Below are 17,834 nucleotides of genomic sequence, written 5' to 3'. Positions count from 1 at the left end.
CGGGGAGAATGTGCAGACTCCACACAGACAGTGACCCAAGCCGGGAATCGAACCCGGCTCCCTGGCGCTGTGAGGCAGCAGCGCTAACCGCTGCGCCGCCCCGATAGGCGGGTCGGAGTGATCCCGTCCAATGGGCTGGGGGCAGGTGGGCGCGGGCCAATGGGGAGGCAGGAGGCGGCTGGCGCTGGCCAATGGGTAGCAGGGCCGGGAGCCGCACCAGCCAATGGGGGCGGGTCGGGCCGCGGTGCCAGCCAATGGGGAGCGGGGCCGGGAGCCGCGGCAGCCAATGGGGGCGGGTCGGGCCGCGGCGCCAGCCAATGGGGAGCGGGGCCGGGAGTCGCGGCAGCCAATGGGGGAGCTGTGCGGTGGCGGCCGAGCGGCGGCGCTAAGATGGCGGAGCAGCGCGTTGTGGGAAAGCGGAGCGGCGACGCCGAGCCGGAGCGAGCAGGTGAGGCTGAACCCGGGCCGGGGGGAACAAACCGAGGCCATTTCTGTGTGAAAACTGGGGTCGGGGAATCCGGTGGTGTCTGTGTGAGCGGCCGGTAGCGGCTCCCGCTCATAGCGGCGGGGCTGGGAATGAGAATTAAAAATTAAAACCGTTTGCGGCGTCAAATGCAACAAAGGGCGCGATGCAGAATGCAGGGATTGGGGCATCGGTGCCGGTGCACCGGCTACTGCGGGCAGCCCGCAAGAAAATCACCCCATCCTGTGCTGCTGCTTCAATCGATTCTCACTGAGGTGAATGTGATGCTTCATTGCAGCAGCAATGGGGAAGTTTCAAATCTGTGTCTGCGATTCAGCCCCATTTCACAGCGAGAGAATAAAGCGGCAGCTGCCTGAGACAGGAGGGACCCCCCCGTCACCAACCCCCACCAACACACTGCCCCCTCCGCCCCCACCCCACCCCCACTCGGCCCACGGCCCCCACCCCCCCTCGGCCCCCGCACCCCCCTCGGCCCCCGCACCCCCCCTCGGCCCCCGCACCCCCCCCACCCCCACTCGGCTCCCGCACAGCCCCCCCCAACTCACCCCCTCGACCCCCCCCCCCCACTCACCCCCTCGGCCCCCCAACCCACCCCCTCGGCCCCCCCCCCCCCTCCCACCCCCTCGGCCCCCCACCCACCCACCCACCCCCTCGGCCCCCCACCCACCCACCCACCCCCTCGGCCCCCCACCCACCCACCCACCCCCTCGGCCCCCCACCCACCCACCCACCCCCTCGGCCCCCCACCCACCCACCCACCCCCTCGGCCCCCCACCCACCCACCCACCCCCTCGGCCCCCCACCCACCCACCCACCCCCTCGGCCCCCCACCCACCCCCTCGGCCCCCCACCCACCCACCCACCCACCCACCCACCCCCTCGGCCCCCCACCCACCCACCCACCCACCCACCCCCTCGGCCCCCCACCCACCCACCCGGCCCCCCACCCACCCACCCGGCCCCCCACCCACCCACCCACCCACCCCCTCGGCCCCCCACCCACCCACCCCCTCGGCCACCCACCCACCCACCCACCCCCTCGGCCCCCACCCACCCACCCACCCCCTCGGCCCCCCACCCACCCACCCACCCACCCCCTCGGCCCCCCACCCACCCCCCTCTGCCCCCCCTCTCCCACCCACCCACACCCTCGGCCACCCCCCCCCCCCCACCCACCCCCTCGGCTCACCCACCCCCTCGGCTCGGCCACCCACCCACCCACGCCCTTGGCCCCCGCACCCCCCCCACCCCCACTCGGCCCCCGCACAGCCCCCCCAACTCACCCCCTCGACCCCCCCCCCCCCACTCACCCCCTCGGCCCCCCAACCCACCCCCTCGGCCCCCCCCCCTCCCACCCCCTCGGCCCCCCCCCCTCCCACCCCCTCGGCCCCCCCCCCCCTCCCACCCCCTCGGCCCCCCACCCACCTACCCCCTCGGCCCCCCACCCACCCACCCCCTCGGCCCCCCACCCACCCACCCACCCCCTCGGCCCCCCACCCACCCACCCACCCCCTCGGCCCCCCACCCACCCACCCACCCCCTCGGCCCCCCACCCACCCACCCCCTCGGCCCCCCACCCACCCCCCTCTGCCCCCCCTCTCCCACCCACACCCTCGGCCACCCCCCCCCCCACCCACCCCCTCGGCTCACCCACCCCCTCGGCTCGGCCACCCACCCACCCCCTCGGCCCCCCACCCACCCACCCCCTCGGCCCCCCACCCACTCGGCCCCCCACCCACTCGGCCCCCCACCCACCCACCAACCCGGCCCCCCACCCACCCCCCCACCCACCCACTCGGCCCCCCACCCACCCACCCCCTCGGCCCCCCACCCACCCACCCACCAACCCACCCACCCCCTCGGCCCCCCACCCACCCACCCACCCCCTCGGCCCCCCACCCACCCACCCACCCACCCCCTCGGTCCCCCACCCGGCCCCCCACCCCCTCGGCCCCCCACCCACCCCCTCGGCCCCCCACCCCCTCGGCTCCCCACCCACCCACACCCCCACCCCCTCGGCCCCCCACACAGCCCCTCGGCCCCCCACCCACCCAGCCCCTCGGCCACCCACCCACCCTCGGCCGCCCACCCACCCACCCCCTCGGCCCCCCACCCACCCACCCCCCCCTCGGCCACCCACCCACCCCCTCGGCCCCCCCTCTCCCACCCACACCCTCGGCCACCCCCCCACCCACACCCTCGGCCACCCCCCCCCCACCCCCCACACCCTCGGCCCCCCCCCACCCACACCCTCGGCCCCCCCCCCCACCCACACCCTCGGCCCCCCCCCACCCACACCCTCGGCCCCCCCCCCACCCACCCACACCCTCGGCCCCCCCCCCACCCACACCCTCGGCCCCACCCACCCCCTCGGCCCCCCCCACGCACCCCCTCGGCCCACCCACCCCCTCGGCCCCCCCCACCCCACCCACCCCCTCGGCCCCCCCCCCCCCCCACCAACCCCCTCGGCCCCACCCCCACCCCCTCGGCCCCCCCCCACCCCCTCGGCCCCCCACCACCCCCTCGGCCCCCCCCACCCCCTCGGCCCCCCACCACCCCCTCGGCCCCCCACCCACCCACCCACCCCCTCGGCCCCCCACCCACCCACCCCCTCGGCCCCCCACCCACCCACCCCCTCGGCCCCCCACCCACCCACCCCCTCGGCCCCCCACCCACCCACCCACCCCCTCGGCCCCCCACCCACCCACCCACCCCCTCGGCCCCCCACCCACCCACCCACACCCTCGGCCCCCCACCCAGCCCCTCGGCCCCCCACCCACCCACCCAGCCCCTTGGCCCCCCACCCAGCCCCTCGGCCCCCCACCCACCCACCCAGCCCCTCGGCCCCCCACCCACCCACCCAGCCCCTCGGCCGCCCACCCACCCACCCCCTCGGCCCCCACCCACCCCCTCGGCCCCCCCCTCTCCCACCCACACCCTCGGCCACCCCCCCACCCACACCCACACCCTCGGCCCCCCCCCCCCCACACCCTCCCCCCCCCCCCCCACACCCTCCCCCCCCCCCCCCCCCCACCCTCGGCCCCCCCCCCCCACCCACACCCTCGGCCCCCCCCCCCCACCCACACCCTCGGCCCCCCCCCCCACCCACACCCTCGGCCCCCCCCCCACCCACACCCTCGGCCCCCCCCCCCACCCACACCCTCGGCCACCCCCCCACCCACACCCACACCCTCGCCCCCCCCCCCCCCACACCCTCCCCCCCCCCCCCCCCCCCCCCACCCTCGGCCCCCCCCCCCACCCACACCCTCGGCCCCCCCCCCACCCACACCCTCGGCCCCCCCCCCACCCACACCCTCGGCCCCCCCCCCCCACCCACCCCCTCGGCCGCCCCCCCCCACCCACCCCCCCCCTCGGCCCCCCCCCACCCACCCCCTCGGCCCCCCCCCACCCACCCCCTCGGCCCCCCCCCCACCCACCCCCTCGGCCCCCCCCCACCCACCCCCTCGGCCCCCCCCCCCCACCCACCCCCTCGGCCCCACCCCCTCGGCCCCCCCCCACCCGCTCGGCCCCCCCCACTCGCCCCCCACCACCCACCCCCTCGCCCCCCCCCCCCCCCCCCCACCCCCCCCCTCGGCCCACCCACCCCCTCGGCCCACCCCCCCCCCCCACCCAACCCCTCGGCCCACCCAACCCCTCGGCCCACCCACCCCCCCCCACCCACCCCCTCGGCCCCCCCCCCCCCCCCCCAACCCACCCCCTCGGCCCACCCCCCCCCACCCACCCATCCCCTCGGCCCACCCCCCCACCCCACCCATCCACCCCCTCGGCCCACCCCCCCCTCCCCCACCCATCCCCTCGGCCCCCCCCCACCCACCCCCTCGGCCCCCACCCACCCCCTCGGCCCCCCCCCCCCCCCCACCCACCCCCTCGGCCCACCCACCCCCTCGGCTTCCCCCCCTCGGCTCCCCCCCACCCCCGACCTCCTCCTCGGCTCCCCCCCACCTCCTCCTCGGCCCTCCCCACACCCCTCCCCCCTGCCCCTCCCCCCTGCGCCAGCCTTGCCCCCCACCTCCACCCGCCTCGGCTCCACCCGCCTCGGTCCCCCCGCCTCAGCCCCCCCCCCCCCCCCCCCCCCCCCCCCCCGCCAGCCTCGGCCCCCCCCCCGCCTCGGCCCTTCTCCCTCCCCACCCCGCACCCGCCTTGGCTCCCCTCCTTGGCTCCCCACCCGCCCCTGCCTCGGCTCCCCCCCTCCCCACCTGCCCCCGCCTGGGCTCCCCCCCCGCCTCGGCTCCCCCCCTCCCCACCCGCCCCCGCCTCGGCTCCCCCCCCTCCCCACCCACCCCCGCCTCGGCTCCCCCCTCCCCTTAGGCTTACATTAACACTGCAATTAAGTTACGGTGAAAATCCCCTAGTCACCACACTCCAGCGCCTGTTTGGCAGAGGGAGAATTTAGCATGGTAAATGCACCTCACCAGCATGTCTTTCAGACTGTGGGAGGAAACCAGAGCACCCGGAGGAAACCCACGCAGACACGGGGAGAACGTGCAGACTCCGCACAGACAGCGACCCAACCCAGGTCCCTGACGCTGTGAGGCAGCAGTACTAACCACCGTGCTCCCCCTTTTTAAAATTCCTTCCCCCCCTTTTTTCATTCCTTCCCCCTTTTTTCTTTCCTCCCCCTTTTTTTCTTTCCCCCTTATTAATTCCTCCTCCCTTTTCCTCCCCAGGGGTTTCTTGCTCCCATCCATCTGACACTTCTGTCAACATCTCCTCCCAATCCCATTCACTCAACTTTTTCTGATGGCATTAAATACATTGGTTGCATTGGTTTGGGGTTAAAAAGCAAACTGATTGTTGTGGTTGGTTGTCTGTTGCAAGAGAACAAAGTTGACCTTTCCGCTGTGAACTTTTCCTTTTATTTGATTTATTATTTTCACATGTATTGGGATATAGTGAAATTGTATTGTTTCTTGTGATGTATGCTGATGAAGCATACTGTTCATAGAGTACACGGGGGAGAAGGAAATGAGAGGGTGCAGAATATAGTGTTACAGTCATAGCTGGAATGCAGAGAAAGATCAGCTTAATATAAGGTAGGTGCATTCAAAAGTCTGATGGCAGCAGGGATGAAATAGGTCTTGTAACCTCATTTGTATCTTTTTCCCGACGGAAGAAGGTGGTTTGCCCGGGGTGTGTGGGGTCCTTGGCTGCTTTTCCGAGGCAGCGGGAAGTGTAGACGGAGTCGATGGATGGGAGTGCAGAAAGAGACTCTTTGGCCCGTCATTTTATTGTCTGATTTATTTTCTCCTGCCTTCCATGATGGTGGTCCTTGATGCTGATTTCAGCTGTGAAATGAGTGTATATGGTGTTTCCCTCCTTCACTCCAACTACACGATGCATCTTTCAGTTGCTGCAGGATATGATGAGACCAATTCTAGGTTCCTTATCAAGGGCAGAAGGGTGATAGAAAGTTGGTTTGTTAGTCTGTCCTGTTGGTTTTTTTTATGGCTCTTATGCCATTATTCGGGGGACAACTCCCCTGTCACACTCACTGCACCCTGCCCTTCCACTGAATCAGAATGTATCTTGTACTCTCGATTGGAATGTTGCCCTTCTCTTGATACATTTTATTCTTCACTTGCCGTGTAATGCAAGGTATGAATGTGCGTATTGTTTAATTATTTAGTGTGATGGTTATCTTGGTTGGCCTGCATGTTTCACCGCCCTACCTTGGAGCAGAGCTTGTTGTAAACCAGTCCGACTGGCATTTATCATATTAAAGAGTTGAAAGTGAAACATTTTTCTCTCACAAGAAGCGATAGATTTCTGGCGAGAGGAGGTTTGCTGCTGTCTAAAATGTTTTCTATGTACTGAGCTGAACTGTATATTGGCCCCGAATCTTATTCCAGTCATAATTATTAACATTGTTAAGGGGTAAAATGGTAAAAAGTAAGGTTTCACAAGTAGGCTTACATTAACACTGCAATGAATTTACTGTGAAAATCCCCATGTTGTCACACTCCAGCGCCTGTTCGGGAGAATTTAGTACAGCCAATGCACCTAACCAACGTGGGAGGAAGCTGGAGCACCCGGAAGAAGCCCACGCACACATGGGGGGGAATGTGCACACTCCACACAGACAGGGACCCAAGCTGGGAATCGAACCCAGGTCCCTGACGCTGTGAGGCAGCAATGCTAACCACTGTCTCACTCTCCTGAGAATATTGAAGGGACTGAGCCAACCGGACCACAGATGGAGTAAGTGGTAGAAGACGGGTGGGATAATCGTTCAGGAACGGTAAGTGTTAGAGGAGGAAAATAAATTTGAGCAGCTGGAAGGATTTTGCATGTGATTTCCTCGCAGCGTTTCCAAGCGTCATTGCTAATTCTATCGGCAGATGTATATATTTTTTTCTCTCTGAAGTTGTGGGGCTGATGTAAACTCCTCCATCCTTCAGCGCTTCTATTTGAAATGCAAGGTTCTAAAACTAGCTCAGAAAAGACTATCCCTGGGCTAATCGGAAGAAAGTGCTTATCTTTCGAAGCTCCTTGGCAGAAATAACTGCAAAACTGGTGCGATTTACCCCTCTCTGGAATGGGCTGAGCATGTTCTGCCCTGTGCCTGCCCTTTTTTTTGTAAAGTACCAGTTCTTTTTAAAAGGAAAAGTCCTCCCCCCAGAAGTTTTGCGCTTTTTACTCTCCCTCAGGAGTTCATTTTCTGGCCTCTTGGTTTTTCACAGATGCTGGCAACTCTTTGGTATCTTTACCCAATGGACGTTTTTCACTGCTGAGCTTTGACAGTGACAGCAGTGCTATTTTAGTCATTTCTTTTCCCACCCAGTGCCCACACATCAACTTTCAGTTCGAGATAGAAATCTAACCCAGCAGCATTGAGGACAGGTTGTTATGCCCCTGAAGCTGCCTTGGCTGTGATCCAGCTTGGTTTGCCCATTTTTGGGGGGGATTTCAGATTTGTCGTCATGTGGAGTAATCATAGAATCCCTACGAGGCAGAAGGAGGCCATTCGGTCCATCGAGCCTGCACTGACAACAATCCCGCCCAGGCCCAGTCCTTGTAATCCCACGTATTTACCCTGCTAATCCTCCTGACACTAAAGGGCAATTTAGCATGGCCAATCCCCCTAACCTCCACATCTTTGGAATAATGTATGGTTTTAAAAAATTCTAGTGTTGAACTAAACCTGGCTTTTGATGTGTTAAACTCTGAAGGCAGCAGGTATTTTTGGATGTTTTTATGACAGTTGGGTGGGGTGGTTTAAGACAGCATTCTGGAACAAGTGGCATTCTAGTGAGCATTCGCATTTGCTGCAATTCAGGTAACTCTTATTTAAATGAAGCAGGTTTGTTGCCAGGTTTGGCTGGTTCCACATGGAGGTGGTCAGTTTGACCAATAGTTGGGGCTGTTGTTGGCCTTTCAGCCAGAGGCAGTTAGGCAGCAAAGGGATGCAAGAAGGGTGGGGGTGCAGAAAGAGATGTTAGGAAAATAACTTGGTAATCAAGGTACCTGACTGAAATGGGAGGCACAGCATGTGTTATTCTTGCATCATGTCAGTTGCAAGTTGCATTGATGGAAATACGAGAATCTGATTCATCTGATGGGCAATCAAGCAGTAAAACAATTTGTGTCATATCCTATCTCGCCAAGTGTTTACTCAGTCTGCTTTTGGAGAGATTGAAGAAATATGTATGCGACAAACATATCTCATCCAAATCACAAATGATTGCTGTTACTGCATCCCTGGTTGATCAGCAAGTGATTGAGCGCGATGTGAGTCAATGTTCAGATCACTCAAGGAGGTAACTGACCCCACCGAACCCAAGATAGAATCATAGAATCCTACAGTGCAGGAGGCCGTTCGGCCCATCGAGTGTGCACTGACCACAATCCAACCCAGGCCCCCACTTATCTACCCTCCAAATCCCCTGACACTTAAGGGGCAATTTAGCATGGCCAATCAACCTAACCCGCTTATCTTTGGACTGTGGGTGGAAACCCACGCAGACACGGGGAGAATGTGCAAACTCCACACAGTCACCCGAGGCTGAAATTGAACCCGGGTCCCTGGCACTGTGATGCAGTAGTGCTAACCACTGTGCCACCGTGCTGCCCCAATCTATGAAAAACCAAAAATCACACCATCCTCTGTTAATTACTCAAACTCATAAAAAATAATAACGAACCGGTGCGGGTATTTGCAGAATTTCTCTCAATTTTTGAAATGCTACCATTGATATATCTTTTCATTGTCGAATGGAGCCAGAGCAACCAGTCAGGTGGAGGAGAGAATGTTTTGTTGGGACCCTGAAAATAAGCGAACAGCAAATTGAAATATTTTTAGCTCATGACCGAGAAATTAAGCATCTCGAATATTTCACTTTTTTAAGTTTTGGATCTTCTAGAGTTTTCTATTTATGGCAATCTTTTTTTTGTTGGAATCATCTAGGTTAGGAAAGAGGACATATCACTGCGTGTGGTATTCAGATGAAATTATTTCTCTTCAAAACTCATTTTTTACACAAAATAAAAATCTAACCAGTTCTCAGTTTATTTAGCGACTTCTGCAAGTGTATAAATGTTTTGGTGTCTAAATGGTTTTATTTTTATCACATTCAGAATGTGTGCCGTTTTGCATGTTCCACAATTGTAGTCCTGTTTTTAAACGCAGTTCAATGTTTTAAGAGCTTTGTTCCAAATCTGCTGTGTAAGACCTAGCATGATCGGTGCAGTTTTTCCCTAGCAATTACAAGGGCCAGTTTGTGGAGGGGAATTAATTACCGACGCCACTTTCTTGTTTGTGAAAACTGTGGAGTCATAATTAACTTAGTTTATTGTTTGTTCTGTGCTATCTGGAAGACCCAGTTCCTGCAGATGTACTTTGAATCACAAAAGCAGCCACAATGCAGCTTTCCCGCTGAGTATGCCAAACAGAGAGTGAAGCTATTGTTGGCAGAGCAAGTAACTGCAATGAGAAATATTGTTCAAGAACTGAAGGTTTTGGACGTGACCGGTACAGTACAATGTATGCTTTTTTGTGCAGTTTTTTGATATATGGTTAGCAGAGACTGAAAATGTTGCTTATATTCACAGCAGCATCAATAATTATGTACTGTACATGATTTCTAGCCATGTGTCAGATGGATGGTTGTATATTGAAAGCTTGACATTATTTGGTTACCTGTGGTTTACATAAAGGATAAAATTGGATACCTGTAAGAGGTTACAGATTTTAGAACATGTTCGTCAATGTCAAACAATTTCCATATTAAATAATGGTTAGCCGAGTTACAAGTCTTATTGAGTAGGTTGAAGTGATATCTTATTTGTTCAGACTTGACTGTGCGAGCCCTGACTCATTGGGTAGCGCTTTGTTTGCCTCTGTCAGACAGGTGCAGATTGATGTTATGTTGGGCATATCATCCCAGCCGACAATCCCCGTGCAATATTAATGGAGACCTGCACTTTCGGGTGAGATATTTGATTTAAAGTTTGTTTATTTATTTGTTAGTGTCACACGTAGGCTTACATTAACAGTGCAATGAAGTTACTGTGAAAATCTCCCAGTCGCCACACTCCGGTGTCTGTTCGGGTACACTGAGGGAGAATTTAGCATGGCCAATGCACCTAACCAGCACATCGTTTGGACTGTGGGAGGAAACCGGAACACCCAGAGGAAACCCACGCAGACACGGAGAACGTGCAGACTCCACACAGACGGTAACCCAAGGCCGCGAATCAAACTCAGGTCCCTGGCGCTGTGAAACAGCAGTGCTTGCTACTATGCACCGAGACCCTATCCTCCCTTTCAGAAGGATAACTCATGCAGGCCTGCGCTTTCGGACGAGATATTAAACCAAGACCCCATCCTCCCCCTCAAAGGGATATAAAAGATCCTGTGGTACTATTTCCTGAATGTTTTTCTCTTTAATCTCACCAAAACAGATTATCTGGTCAATATCTCATTGCTGTTTATTGGATGTATCTCTTTACAGAAAAACTTCCAAAGATGACAGAGTTAATCCTTGAATATTCGTTTTCAAGTCCCTAAAGCTCAAGTTTAAAAGATTATCTTTTTGTCCTAAATAATAAATAAACCAGATCTTCCCGCAGTGCGCCAGTGGCACGGCCAAAAGCATCTTGTTCACTCTATGTCAAAAGCTTTATGTTTTAGCCTCCGTCCCTCGCTTATACCAAACCTGATGGCAGGTAATTTCAGTGCCCTGTTTGACTCGGAACTGAGTTTCAAGTACCATATCCCATTCATCAAAATCACCCACACAACATTTGTCTGCCTTAACCTTCTTCATGCCTTACTTGCCTCCCAAGCTCAACTTCTCCAATGCTGTCCTTACTGGTCTCCCAAGTTTTACCCGACATGATCTCCAATGTGTATTGTTCTGTTGCATTCCTTTTTTTGACAATGGTCAGATTCATGGCCTCCCAAATTAAATCCTTGTTACTGATCCCTTCAGAAGGTCTCGTTTTGCTGCCTTGTACTGTTGCAGTTTCCTGGAGCCTCATATGCTGGAATTTAACTTGCACTCTACCAAAGCTGGCCTAGTTGGCTCCTCTTGCTGAACCCCTTTTGGCCTTCTACGCTCACTCCAATATCCAACTTTGTTGATGAACTGTGCAGTTGCCTCTACATGCTAGAGCACCCTTCTGAAAACTCTTTGCCTACTATTCCTTGGACAATCTTTGACCACTGCTTTGTCCTCCACTGCATTTTTAAGAAATCTGCTGGCTTTCTGACTGATTCAGAAGCTATGGCAAAATATACCTTGGAAGGAGTACGTATCCCTTTCTCAAAGGGACACACTTCATTTGCTCTTAAATCCAGAGAACATGGGTGTAATTTGGAAGAACCAAGGTGGAGGGGGGATCAGGCGGTGTGTGCACAGTTAGTGTTAGAGGTTAACTAGCCACCACTGCACAGCATTCTGGTACAGCATGCTGCTGCTATTTGGGACCATCCTCCTGGTTTTACGTTAGGGGTTGGCAGCAATATGTGGAGCTAGATAAGAAGTGCCTCGGCACTCACTGGCGAATCAATCAATTGTGCTCCATTGTACTGCTGAACTGTCTGCTTCAGGAATCAGATTACTGAGTTTGCGACAGAGGATTGATTTGGTTCCAAGTGTTCATCACTACGCACAGCGCCACGTTGACTCCAGCAAGACTCCTGTAACACCTCCAAACAGATCACCGGATAAGTGAAAGTTGCTGATAAAAACATTAATTTTTTTCCAATCGCATTTATAGATATTTTTTTCTAAAAAATATTGTGCCAGCTGTTGCATTGGATGCTAAATGCTTGTACAGATCTGCGAACCTCCTCAAGATTTCAAACAAATGGAGAATTAGGCAGTTTATCACAGCTAAAAGATATGACTTACTAAAAGAGCATCTTTCCAGTTGTCTTTGTGGCTGTGCAGTTCATGCTATCGGTGAGGATTTGTTGAAGCAATTTGATCACGCTGGTCTTCACGTTAGTGTCTCTTTCATTGAGGAGTGTACAGCAGGCAGAAACAAAATTCACAAGCTTAAAAATAAGGCATGTACAATTACTTGTTTTTCCACCATTTTGTTACCTTAGTGTGCTGCTGATGCCCTCATCAGTGCTTTCCTTACTTCTTGACTTGAATAGTCTAGTACTCCTCTCCTAACCTTCCCCCTTACCTAAATTTCAGTCCATCCAAAACTCTGCTATATTCTATAACCGGCAAATCCCATGTTCTATTTTGGAGCAAGTCCCATTCATCCAGCATCCCTAGGTTCACTGACTTACGTTGGCTCCCAGTCCGACAATGCTTTGAAAACACAGCCGAGAATTTTAAAATCAATTCCCTTTTGTGGCCTCATCTCTCCTGATCTCTAATCCTCTCCAGCCCTATAAACCTCCAAGCTATCTGTCCACTGAGTTCTGATCTCTTGTACATCCCCAGTTTTCATAGTTGCACCATTGACAGCTGTACCTTCAACTATCGTAGCTCCTAAACTCTGAAATTGCCTCATCAATCTCTCCCTCTTTCTCCTCCTTTACGATCCACCTTACAATCTACTTCTTTTGATCAAACTGATCTCAGGTGGCATGGTGCCAAATTTTCTTCAATCCCTTCTGAGAAGTACAGGTGGACATTTTATTATGTTAATAGTGTTAGATAATTGCAAATTACTTGTATAAAAGCAAAATACTTCAGATGCTGGAAATCTGAAATCAGAACAGGAAATGCTGGAAAAACTCAGGTCTAGCACCAGCTGTGGAGAGGGAAACAGTGTTTGATCCTTTGAATGCAGAGGGTGAGGCTGAGGGGGACCTTATCATGCTTCTGGGAGGGGTAACCCGATTAGGTTTATGTTGGCAAAACCGTATTGGAATGTAAATGGCTTGTCTTTTTTTTTGCTCCTGTCCCCAGAATTGGGATCAGTGATTTTAAAAGATTTAAGCAAGAAAAGTTAACATGTTTTCTAAAGCTGAGAGGTGATAATTTGTTCGCTTTCTTTTGCCTGTCATGTTTCTTCCAGGGTAGCTTAGCATTGTGTCTCATTTGCCAGTTATTTTTAAACCCCCCGCCCACTCCCTCTCTGTAAATAGAGCCTTTTATGACCTCCAGATATCATAAATTGCTTTGCAGCCATTTTGAAGCTGTTGAAATGTAATATAGTCAACATGGCAACCAATCTGAGCACACCTTAGCTTTGTCCATACTGAAATTAATTCCCCATTTCCAAGCCCATTCTGCAAGTTTGTTTATGTGTAACGTGGATAGTCAGAAGCTTTTTCCCAGGATGGAAGAGGTCTATAAAATAGTGAGAGGCACAGATCAGCTTGATAGTCAATATCTTTTCCCAAAGGTAAGGGAGTCTAAAACTAGAGGGCATAGGTTTAAGGGGAGAGATACAAAAGTGTCCAGAAGGCCAATTTTTTTCTCTCGCAGGGTGGTGAGTGTCTGGAACAAGCTGCCAGAGGTGGTAGTGGAGGCAGATACAATTTTGTCTTTTAAAAAGCATTTAGACAGTTACATGGGTAACATAGGTAGAGAGGGATATGGGCCAAATGCGGGCAATTAGGATTAGCTTAGGGGTTTTAAAAAAAGGGTGGCATGGGCAAGTTGGGCCGAAGGGCCTGTTTCCATGCTGTAAACCTCTATGGGAACACAGGTTTAAGGTGCGAGAGGCAAGGTTTAAAGGAGATGTACGAGGCAAGTTTTTTTTTTTACACAGAGGGTGGTGGGTGCCTGGAGCTCTCTACCGGGGGAGGTAGTGGAAGCAGATACGATAGTGACTTTTAAGGGGCGTCTGGACAAGTACATGAATAGGATGGGAATAGAGGGATATGGTTCCCGGAAGAGTAGGGGGCTTTCGTTCAGTCAGGCAGTATGGTCAGTGCAGACTTGGAGGGCTGAAGGGCCTGTTCCTGTGCTGTAATTTTCTTTGTTCTTTGTTTTTGCATTTTGTAATAGACATCCTTATCTCTCAAGTTGATGTCTTGGCAGATAAGGGTCTGTGTAATGCAATACTGTGGTTTTGGGTTTGTGATTTGCATTACATTACTGTTAAAGTGTCCCGCCTGTCAAAAATTAACAACGGAAACTCATGGACAGTGCCATTAAAACACCAGCCATCAACGCCACCATTACTAATGCCTGGGCGCCAATGATGAGGGAGGTGGAAAAGGTGAAAGAGCAGTATCCTATTGTCTATGAGTTATCTCTGCAATGGCACCAGCAGAAAGATTCATCCTTGTGGGAAACTTCCAAGGTTGGGTTGGTGGATGTCAGCATCTGGGATGTTGTTTGAAAGGCCCAGTAATAATCATCTTGTAGAGCATGAGCTGGTTATTACCACTGTCTTAAGATCAAGGCCAAATACTGCGGATGCTGGAATCTGAAACAAAAACAGAAAATGCTGGAAAATCTCAGCAGGTTTGACAGCATCTGTGGCGAGAGAATAGAGTCAACGTTTCGAGACTGGATGACCCTCGTCAGAACATTACCATTGCCTTATGTCAATCAAATGAGCTTCAGATAATTTGGATCAATCTTTGATCCAAGAACTGACATCTAGTGGGCTGCATCACAACATCGACAAGATGAAAGAATTAGAAAGGGTTATGCAAGCATTGGAATCCTGTGGAGCGTGGTTTGAACCTTTTGCATCGAGTCGAGTTTGCTTCTGTGCTTGCACCTCACTTCCTTGTACCTAACTATTCAGTGATATCTGAAGATGTTAACATGTGCTTCCGCACTGAAGGACAGCTTCATAATCTGGGGTTACAGCAGGTCTTTAACAACCAAAGATATTTATATTCTTTAATAAAACAAAAAGATCAATAAGTTGAACAACAATAACGGTTGTGGAAACTGAACGTAAAAAGAAGCTTAACTAACTGAACCAAACTGTAATCTCTGGGGGTTATGATGCACCTGAAGCCCTGTGGCAGCCACTGATTGCTGAAGGCCTGGAGCGGACCAGTGGATACAGCGTGCTCCCTTTCCAGGACCACCTGACCATCATCGTAGCTGTTGTAGAGTGACAGGCAGTCGGCTCAGATGACCTGCTGCCTGGATCTACTGATAACCGCTTGGACCAGGCTGAGGAGCAGGATTACGAGGAAGTCCTTCTCCATTCCCATCCGCACCGCGTCAGACATTTGTGTGCAAACTTGCTATTGGTACGTGTAAAGCAGATCCTGATGAATCTGCAGCACAATACTGACCAGTTTGATTTTAATTTGATTTATTGTCACATGTATTCGTATACAGTGAAAAGTATTGTTTCTTGCGCGCTACACAGACAAAGCATACCATTCGTAGAGAAGGAAAGGAGAAAGTGCAGAATGTAGTGTTACAGTCATAGCTAGGGTGTAGAGAAAGATCAACTTAATGCAAGGTAGGTCCATTCAAAAGTCTGATGGCAGCAGGGAAGAAGCTGTTCTTGAGTCAGTTGGTACGTGACCTCAGATTTTTGTATCTTGCCTCAAGATCAAACAAGTATGACCTGATGTATTGGCCATCCAGAGAAAAAAGATTACACATTGCAGCTATCGACATTGAACTAAATATTGTCAAGTCAGTTCACCTATCCAGGTTTGCTGACACTGAATTAAACATTGACAATCATTTAACCTATCTAGGTAGACAGTGATGTATGTTCTCACATCAATAAGATCGTGCATTTGGAATATTAAAACGTGCCCAGAACCGCTTTTAAAACTGTTTTAGTTGATGTAGATTGCCACCATCTTTCACATTTTATGAAACGGGCTGCTTTGTATAGGTAAGTTTTCATGTGACAGATTATTGGTAGGAAATGTTTTTATTCTCTCTCATTCTCCAGCACTTCCTTGTCTGTTTCCTTTCCCATGTGACTGATAATTTCAATAATTTAGGAGCCAGTACCAAAGTTGTTCAATTCAGTGTGAACAGGAGCCATTTTAAATACGGCAGCACAGATGTTGCTGGTTGGCGGCGTGTGCAGTAGTCCTGTCTCCCGGGAAGTCTGTATCATTTAAGATCTGATTGTAGTCAACATGCTGAAATAGCGCATAAACCTTTGGTTTGTTTAAAAGATTGGCCAAGCCATCTGTTTTCTATTTGATCTTGGTGTATGAGCGACACTTAGCACGGCAGTATTGTTTGTCCCAGCATGTCCTGAGGGCATTAAGAATTAACTGCATAATGTTGGGCTAGAATCGTATGCTGTAGTAGTTGGTTCTGTCCCCTGGTTCTAATACTTCTTTCTCAATGATGCTTAAGATGTTAACCGGTTGCATCCATTGAGCTAAGTGGAGAGTATCCCACTACACATCTGACATTGCCTAGTAGTTGAGAAACTTTGGAAGTTGGGAGATCAGCTACTCACCAAGGTATACCTAACTTTTCATCTACTTCAGTAATTATAGCATTTATAGCAGACGACATGGTGGCACAGTGGTTAGCACTGCTGCCTTACAGCTCCATGGCCCCTGATTCGATTCCTGGCTTGGGTTACTCTGTGAAGTTTGCACGTTCTCTCTGTGTCTGTGTGGGTTTCTTCTGGGTGCTCCGATTTCCTCCCACACTCCAAAGATGTGCGGATTAGATGCTTTGGCCATGCTAAAGTGCCCCTTAGTGTCCCGGGATACGTAGGTTAGAGGGATTAGCGGGGTAAATATATGGGGTTGTGGGGATAGGGCCTAGAAGGGACTGTTGTCGGTGCAGACCCGATGAGCAGAATGGCGTCCCTCTGCACAATAGGGTTCTATGATTTCTATGATACTATGATTTATTAGGCTACTACTTTGGGTAGGTGACTGAAAGCAAACCAAATGGTAGTTTTTTTTTCAGGCTCTTTCTCAAGTTGAAGAGTGAAAAATCATTCACAGTGCAGCCAGCCCTCAGAATGAGGATGGGTGAAATACAGAACAGTGAAGCGAGGTATTTTGGGAAAGTAGCTCCAGGAAATGGGTGGTTGAAGGCTTACCAGTGGAAGTGATGGTATTTATGATGGTTCAGACTCAAAATAATGGAGGATATAACCTATCTTTAGCAAAAGTAAAATTTTGTGGATGCTGGAAATCTGAAATAAAAGCAGAAAATGCTGGATAAACTCAGCAGGCCTGGCAACATCTATGAAGTGTCATAAAGGGGAGGTAGATCCCCTCTCTGAGAGCTAACACCTAACCACTCAAAGAGGAGTACCACGCTTTATAATCTGTTAAAAGTGTGTGAGAAATACTATGAGCTGCTCTTCAGCAACTTTTAGTGGTTAAATCAAAATAACTACCCAAGTGTGTCTCTGTAAAATCAACAATTAACACTTCATTTATCTACCTAACAATGAACAGGTTAACTAAACTATTAACAAACCAAATAAAACACTATTCTAAAGGAATGCTGTTTAAATAAATACAATTCCCACTTAGTCACAAAAAAATAGACTTTTAGTCACTCAAAATTAGAATTTTATCTTCTGGAATCTCTGTCTTCTTTTGGTACCTTTTTCTATTCAGATGAGGCTTTGAGCTAAAAGCTATTATAAGTGGCAGAGAACAGTTGCTGTCTCTCTGGAGCTGAGAGCTGTCTCTCATACCCCTGATGACCTCCCAACGTCCCCACTGTAGGATTGGTTCTCAGGTTACTAAAACATCAAATTCAAATCTGATAGGTTGCTGTTGTTCAAATACCTAATTTAAACTGGACAAAATTCAAAAATGGCCTGTTGTCTTGGCAACGCTACTGCCTGGCCCCTCGATACAAATGTTTCGCTCTAGGCTGTCTGTGTACTTGCACTTGTTAAAAAAACTCTTAAGTACAAATAAAAAATACCATTTTAACAGACAATTTTACAAACACCAACTCCGCAACAGGAGCGAAACAGAGTTAATATT

The 17,834-nt window shown here is 52.8% G+C and overlaps 1 protein-coding gene across 4 annotated transcripts in view; it reads left to right on the top strand.

The window, feature by feature from the left end:
• The first annotated feature begins 347 nt into the window (after nt 1-347).
• LOC144503906 (double-stranded RNA-specific editase 1-like) overlaps nt 348-17,834 on the top strand; it is a 273,175-nt gene continuing 255,688 nt past the window's right edge. For 2 of the 4 annotated variants that reach the window (XM_078228969.1, XM_078228967.1), the window contains exon 1: nt 348-448. In XM_078228969.1, coding sequence (XP_078085095.1) covers nt 391-448 — 58 coding nt within the window. In that variant the 5' untranslated portion in view covers nt 348-390. The remainder of the gene's footprint in view (nt 449-17,834) is intronic. The other 2 variants (XM_078228968.1, XM_078228966.1) reach the window with 1 other exon arrangement.

This window comes from Mustelus asterias, chromosome 14 (genome assembly GCF_964213995.1).
Source record: "Mustelus asterias chromosome 14, sMusAst1.hap1.1, whole genome shotgun sequence".
Lineage (NCBI taxonomy): Eukaryota > Metazoa > Chordata > Chondrichthyes > Carcharhiniformes > Triakidae > Mustelus > Mustelus asterias.
This window is presented reverse-complemented; position numbering and strand designations above follow the sequence as displayed.